Source organism: Sinocyclocheilus grahami, unplaced genomic scaffold, assembly GCF_001515645.1.
Source record: "Sinocyclocheilus grahami isolate Dianchi unplaced genomic scaffold, SAMN03320097.WGS_v1.1 scaffold49.1, whole genome shotgun sequence".
Taxonomy (NCBI): Eukaryota; Metazoa; Chordata; class Actinopteri; order Cypriniformes; family Cyprinidae; genus Sinocyclocheilus; species Sinocyclocheilus grahami.
In genome coordinates, this window is record NW_015505228.1 from 474,701 (window position 1) to 482,108 (window position 7,408).

Sequence of the window (7,408 nt, forward strand, 5' to 3'; positions counted from 1 at the left end):
AAATCCAGAAAATACAAAATGCATTGTTCAATTGTTTTTGAGATGTTATTAAATACAATCCGAGCTGCACGTCTATATGATGAGAATTCAGTCTTTTTAAAGTAGGTAAATTATACTTTTGTACTGTTTTGTGTGTTTTGGTAATGTTATACAGTGTATCCTGCAAAATATAGCGCTCAAAAGTTTGAGATCAGTCAGACTTATGTTTTTTTTTAAAGAAGTCTCTTATGCTCATCAAGGCTGCATTTATATGATCAAAAATACAGAAAAAAACGTAATCTTGCTAAATGTTATTACAATATAAAATAATGGTTTCTATTTTAATATCCTTTAAAATATAATTTATTTCTGTGATGCAAAGCTGAATTTCCATCAGCCATTACTCCAGTATAAAGTGTCCCATGATCCTTCAGAAATCATTCTAATATGCTGATTTATTATCAGTGCTGGAAACTTGTGCTGCTTAATATGTTTTTGGAACCTGTGATACTTTTTTGAGGATTCCTGAAAAAGTATTGCCGTTTACAAAAATATATATTTGGCAGCACAACTGTTGGCAACACTGATAATTCTAATAATAAATCAGCATATTAGAATGATTTCTGAAGGATCATGTGACACTTTATACTGGAGTAATGGCTGATGGAAATTCAGCTTTGCATCACAGAAATAAATTATATCTTAAAGGATATTAAAATAGAAACCATTATTTTATATTGTAATAACATCTTGTAAGATTACTGTTTATTTTGTTGTTGTTTTTTACAAATAAACGCAGCCTTGAGTCTTACTGATCCCAAACGTTTGAGCGGTAGTGTATATACATATGTTTAATAAGCTTCGCTGATCTTAAAATCAAACTTTCCTGCTAGCTCCAAAGCGTGAATACGATGCGTGGTTGTTATGGAGACCAGTTTGTTATGGAGGCTTGAGCTAGCAAGTTAACCTTAGCTGTACTCGTATTCAGTTGCTGAATTTCTGTCTTTTGAGGTAAATCTTGTAAGATTACTGTTTATTTTGTTGTTGTTTTTTACAAATAAACGCAGCCTTGAGTCTTACTGATCCCAAACGTTTGAGCGGTAGTGTATATACATATGTTTTAATAAGCTTCGCTGATCTTAAAATCAAACTTTCCTGCTAGCTCCAAAGCGTGAATACGATGCGTGGTTGTTATGGAGACCAGTTTGTTATGGAGGCTTGAGCTAGCAAGTTAACCTTAGCTGTACTCGTATTCAGTTGCTGAATTTCTGTCTTTTGAGGTAAATAACATTATCAGTTCTCATAAAAGTAAACGGGGTGTCTTTTCACGTAACAGTAAGAGCAGGTATGGAGAAATCTGATATGATAAATTTCAGTTCTCTTGAAAAAGAGCTACAAGCGGCGCTGGAAGCGGACAGGAAATATCAGAGGGAAAATAATGCCAAATTTCGTGCTTTAAACCAAAATGTGGCCAGCTATGAAGAATTCAGGTACGTTTTTGATTTATTGTACTGTATAATTTACATTTAAGCTCGGAGCTCTCTGGACAGCACGCCAAATACGCATAACCTTTATTTAATTATGTAAGTGTGAATTCGTGAAATAAAATGATAATGAAAAAATGTTAATAAAACTATTTTTGTATCTCAGTGATACTAAAATAACACCGGCGTCTCCATTTCTTATGTTATGATTTCAGGGACATAGTACTTGCATCTCACTTAAAGCCCCTGGACAGAAAGGACATCTCTGGTGCACCTCGAAGGCAGCCATGGAATCCCATTGCTTTTGGCACAAAGCATGAAAGTGCTTTATCTGAGGAGGTCCAGGTGAGACATTTTATGATACAAATCACCTATATGTTGTCCCAGTGCTAGGTCTCACAATGCATCATCTCACCTGAGAATGAAGTGTATAACTAACTAAATTCTGAATTTACTTTCAGCCGAAGTTATCTGAGAACCAGCCAAGAAGTGCATCAGAATTCATCCGTGACTGGCGCAGGTTTGCAGGAAGCTCGTTGGAAAAGTACAGTCTCCTCGTGAGTCTGGGAGGCAAGGCTCTGCAGGAAATCTTCAGAACTGAGGTTGGCCTTGGTCTTCTCGGCGAGTTTCTTTTGATTCTGTCACAGTGTCTTAAGTCAGGGGATGAGGAAATAGTGATCGGAGTGCTAGACGGCCTTTCCAGAACTGGCCGTTTTGGCCTTAACCTGTCTCTTCTTAATCAGGCAGAACAAAAAGCCTGTGAGGAGCTTTTCCACAAGCTACAAATTGCAGCAGGTGATTCTTCTGACACTTCAGTGGCTTGTGAGGCCAGTCTTACAGCAAAACTGAAAGCGTTAATGGGAAAATATGGCATCCAGAAATAGGTTGTATTGAAATTCCATTGTTTTTTTGTTTTGTTTTGTTTTTTTCCCATTGTACCTTAAACAGTTTTTATTGTATTCTTTTTTTGTTTTTTTGTGCTGGCAGAAATATGCTAAGAGAAGTGCTGGCCATTTGTTTTTGGGCCATTTGCCCATTGTTACTTTCAGCCTACGAGGCTCCCGAAGATAAGGAGGACATCTTTGCCAGCAGGGCCTGTCCTGCATTTCTTGTCTTTGACTCTGCTGCCTTCCTAGCTGATATGACCATTGAACTTCCTTGTCACTGTAAACCAGAGGAGACTCATTCAGTGGTATGGTACTATCAAAAACAAGTTGGCTCCATGAACACCAAAGTCCTCACAGACTTTGAGGGCACAACGGTGGTGGAATCATCCAAAGTTGGCAGAGGGTCCGATCTGCGTAGTCGCTTTTCCATCCGTTTGTTTAGTCTTCTCATCTTCAGGGTGCAGAAAGCTGACTCGGGCCACTATATCTGTGGCACGGCCTCTGGTGAATTCTTCTACGGCTACGATGTTGATGTCCAGGAGGTCCGTCAAGTTTTATTTCCCTGGAACGTCAAACAGAGGACTCGAGTACAAGAAGCAGAGCACATCAGCATAAAAACTGAAAAGTTTCAGGTGTTCACCAGGTACGGGCCGTGGTCTAAATGTGACCGCTGTGACGTCCGTGGGGAGCAGATGCGTGGAGGACTTTGCTACATCAAAAGCATTTACCTCCATGTACGTTATCAGCGTGAATCGGACACAGAGGCTCCCTGTGGTTCCTCAGCCGTTCCCCAACAGTTTGGCCTTTCTGGTAGTAGCTACGGAGCCAAGCTTGAGGTGAGGAACTGTCACACCCCCTGTCCTCCAAAACCTACGACATCTCCAGAGAGACAAGCTCTGCTGCAGTTCCTTGAGTTTGACGATCGATCTTCTTCAGGTGTCACCATCCACTTTCACAACCACCCCACAGACTCTGATCTGGTTTTGACCTGTCCTGGTGCCAAACCGCAGTACGCTGTGGCCTGGGATAAAGGTTCAGCACCGCTTTACCGTTCTCAGTATATGGAGGGACTGAATAAGACGTCACGTGTCTTCATTGACACCGGTCACCACCTACACTTCAGACCCGTGCGGCTGGAAGACAAAGGCTCCTATTTCTGCTGGCTCCAAGGAGAGCTTGCTGCAGAGATCAGATTGGGGGTGTATCTGCACTTGGGACGTTTGCGGCAAATCTCGGACCCAGAGTCTGTCTATGCGCTACAAGTTATACTTGTTTGCTACGCTGGCATTTCTGCTATGTTTCTCCTCACTGTGATAGTCAGATTTATTTGGCAGATAAGCAAGGAAGAAACATCTGCAGATATTAACTTGAATTTGCTGTAGTTACACTGATGCACATTTAATGTGAAGTGCAAGGTGAAATGTAATAAATATGCTGCTTAATGAATTTTCTGAATTGGAATGTTTTTGTTTTTTAACAAAATGAGAGTGACAATAGTAATAAATTACTATGTATTTCTCTTTTATTGTGAAAACATTTAAATAATCATCATTAAATACAAAATTGTAGAAAAAGAGAGAGAAACATTACATATTGTACAGTGAGGGTTCAAAAGTGATTTTACGTTCTATATATTTTTTTCTAATTGATTGTTTTTTAATATATATAAATAATTTCCACAATAATGCTCTCTTAATTTTTATCTGTGAACACTCATAGTTTCTGTATAATTATGTATAATCGATTATTTTAGATTTCAAGAAGACATAAAAGCTGATTGTTATCTTTTTAACCAATATATTGATGTGAGTTTTCCAGTCGTTTGTGATTCATTTAAATGTTTTTATATATAAAATAAAATAGTTTTGAATATTTAAAAATATTTTATAGAGCTTGGCATAAGACTTTCAGATTGGGGGTGTATCTGCACTTGGGACGTTTGCGGCAAATCTCGGACCCAGAGTCTGTCTATGCGCTACAAGTTATACTTGTTTGCTACGCTGGCATTTCTGCTATGTTTCTCCTCACTGTGATAGTCAGATTTATTTGGCAGATAAGCAAGGAAGAAACATCTGCAGATATGAACTTGAATTTGCTGTAGTTACACTGATGCACATTTAATGTGAAGTGCAAGGTGAAATGTAATAAATATGCTGCTTAATGAATTTTCTGAATTGGAATGTTTTTGTTTTTTAACAAAATGAGAGTGACAATGGTAATAAATTACTATGTATTTCTCTTTTATTGTGAAAACATTTAAATAATCATCATTAAATACAAAATTGTAGAAAAAGAGAGAGAAACATTACATATTGTACAGTGAGGGTTCAAAAGTGATTTTACGTTCTATATATTTTTTTCTAATTGATTGTTTTTTAATATATATAAATAATTTCCACAATAATGCTCTCTTAATTTTTATCTGTGAACACTCATAGTTTCTGTAAAATTATGTATAATCGATTATTTTAGATTTCAAGAAGACATAAAAGCTGATTGTTATCTTTTTAACCAATATATTGATGTGAGTTTTCCAGTCGTTTGTGATTCATTTAAATGTTTTTATATATAAAATAAAATAGTTTTGAATATTTAAAAATATTTTATAGAGCTTGGCATAAGACTTTTTTAAGTTTAAAAGTTTTTTCTTCTTCTTTATTAATTTGAATGACAAGTTTTCCAAATCAATAAATCACACTTTTAAAATCTCATTTATTCAAAGAAGAAAAGGTGTTGTAATTAAAAGAATAAACATGTTGATATTTAGTTGTTCTAGCTCATTTTATTGCGAGCTTCTTTTTATTTTCTGCTGCCTTTAAATAAAAAGTACAAGATTTTCCATCTGTTCAAATATTTCACATTTATGGGTCACAGTCGATACAATCGCTAGAGGGCGTGATTTCACCGCTGATGGGAACCACGTGTTTTTGAAACAGCTAAGTACTATTAATATGTGTAGAATTATTTTATGTTTCTAGAACTAGTCACTCCGGCTGATAATTTATTGCAGGTTTAAATGTAAATGGCAGGACGTTCTCGTTTCCGCATGCTCGCAGAGGCCTGGAGCAGATATGTGCTTGCAGCATCAAAGCAGAACTTGTGTGTGCTGACAGAGGAAGGCAGTGGCGGATGGGGTCTGAGTCTGAGTCTGAGTCTGACTGATACATATCAGTAGGCTGCTGTCGCACGGAGGTTTCCGGAGTTGTTCCTGAACGGTGTGTCATTCCGTCGCGCAATGAAGGATCAAAACTACTCCGAAGAAGTTACAAAAATACTGGAGGAGGCCCCCTCCGCTCGCAAAGCACTTTTAGACAACTACAACAATTTATACAAAGTAGCGGAGTACTGCGAGAGCAACTACCTGCAGGTAAGACCCTCACACGAGCTCGAGCAGCTTCACGTCCCACACACAGATTTAATCTGACACCGGTAGAGGAATGATGAGACGTGTCATTTACAAAGCAACTCTTTAATTATTTAACAGCATACTTGAGTGACATTGGCCACAGATTGCATTTTTGCGTTTCTACTGTGCTGGTTTTCTATGATTTTCTTTCATGTAAACGCGGTAGATGTATTGGACCGTTGCGCTCGCGTTTATCGCAAGACATTGCGTCCTAAAAAAGTGGCACTCAAGATAAAATCAGTTAAACAGACCTAGAACCTTGCGTTTGACCTCTGCCCTGCGTCCCAAAACGCGTTGTGTGTGAAAGGCACGTCTAACACGTCTGTGCAGAAATCCGTTTTGACAGTTAGTTTGTAAACAGTACCCTACTCAAATGTGTTATTGAAGGTAAATGCTACACAGATTGGTGTATTTATTTTCCTCAGGAGTGTTTGGAGTCTCTCAGTACACTCTTATTGACTTCACCACTTTGTAAAGCCACAGTTTAAAACTTTTACAGTTTGATCTCACCCGCTCACACTCCTGTTGCTATTTATGAGACTGGTGTTCAATATAAATGTGCTGTTGTACAGCATTCAGGAAGAAAGACATACAAGTGAGAAGATGAAGCAAGACCGTCTTCCTTACAGTAGAGACGGCATCTGACTCGAACCTTGTGTGAGGTCAAGGTTTTTTCACATTACATTTGCTCCCCACAAAGACAGCAAAACAACAGAAAATGCAACAATGCTAAAAGTTTCGCGTTGAGAAGTAGGCGTAAGCCAGTTAATACCATTGGCACAGTTTAAAAACAATAGAAGTAAATGGAAACAAGAACAACAAATGAAAATGACTCTACTTGTGTACACAAAAAAGTTTGTTCCCTTTTCTTTAATTGCTGCAGGATGTTAAGGTCATGTATTACATGCAACACCATGACAGCTAGTATTATTAATGTACATTAAGATGAAGTTGGTTGAAACATGATTTCATATGTCATCTGTGCTCAACGATTTAATTAAAGGACGTTTCTAATTCAGCAGTCTGGAAATGACACCACCAAAGCCCTGGAGGAGACCAAGGCCTTCACTGCTCAGTCCTTGGCTAGTGTAGCCTATCAGATCAGCTCTATGGCCACCAATGTGCTCAAGCTTCTGGATGCACAGACCCTGCAGCTCCGCAAGATAGAGTCCTCCATCAATCAGATCGGACAGGTACCAACCCCATTTTGAGATCATTTTGAACATGTTTTTTTTTGGGATCATATTATCACAATACAGTCATTTTAATCCGTGTAAAGGAGTTCAGTCCTATCATGCTGACTCTGAAACTTTGCCAGCTCCACAATGTCGTCTTTCATTTAATGAAAAATGGAAGTTGTCCTTCAGATACACTGAATTTAGCTGTTTTTTCATGTGCTGGTTCCTTATTGCCCTTAGTAATTGAATACTGGTACAATTAATTTTAATTTTGCCATACGTCACCAGCAAATGTTTACCACATTGACAGCTGGCTTTATAAAAATAAAAATGTACATGAACATTTTAATTTATTCCACTATAGCCCATAAAGCAAAGAATAAATTATTAAATACATATATATATATATATATATATATATATATATATATATATATATATATATATATATAGAATGGATCACACACACCCACC

The 7,408-nt window shown here is 37.6% G+C and overlaps 3 protein-coding genes across 3 annotated transcripts in view; all 3 read left to right on the top strand.

The window, feature by feature from the left end:
• Window positions 1–42: 42 nt before the first annotated feature.
• On the top strand, window positions 43–2,347 carry LOC107583073 (coiled-coil domain-containing protein 103-like). The gene is made up of 4 exons (XM_016269167.1): window positions 43–101; window positions 1,356–1,469; window positions 1,679–1,808; window positions 1,925–2,347. Exons 1-4 carry the CDS (start codon window positions 43–45, stop codon window positions 2,345–2,347), a joined length of 726 nt encoding a protein of 241 aa, XP_016124653.1.
• A 107-nt stretch (window positions 2,348–2,454) lies between these two features.
• Window positions 2,455–3,732, top strand: LOC107583074 (Ig-like V-type domain-containing protein FAM187A). Its single transcript, XM_016269168.1, has one exon. It carries the CDS (start codon window positions 2,455–2,457, stop codon window positions 3,730–3,732), a length of 1,278 nt encoding a protein of 425 aa, XP_016124654.1.
• A 1,547-nt stretch (window positions 3,733–5,279) lies between these two features.
• Window positions 5,280–7,408, top strand: part of LOC107583075 (ABI gene family member 3-like) — a 20,735-nt gene continuing 18,606 nt past the window's right edge. The window contains exons 1-2 of the mRNA XM_016269170.1: window positions 5,280–5,717; window positions 6,776–6,949. Of these exons, the coding sequence (XP_016124656.1) occupies window positions 5,586–5,717; window positions 6,776–6,949 (306 nt within the window). The 5' untranslated portion in view covers window positions 5,280–5,585. The remainder of the gene's footprint in view (window positions 5,718–6,775; window positions 6,950–7,408) is intronic.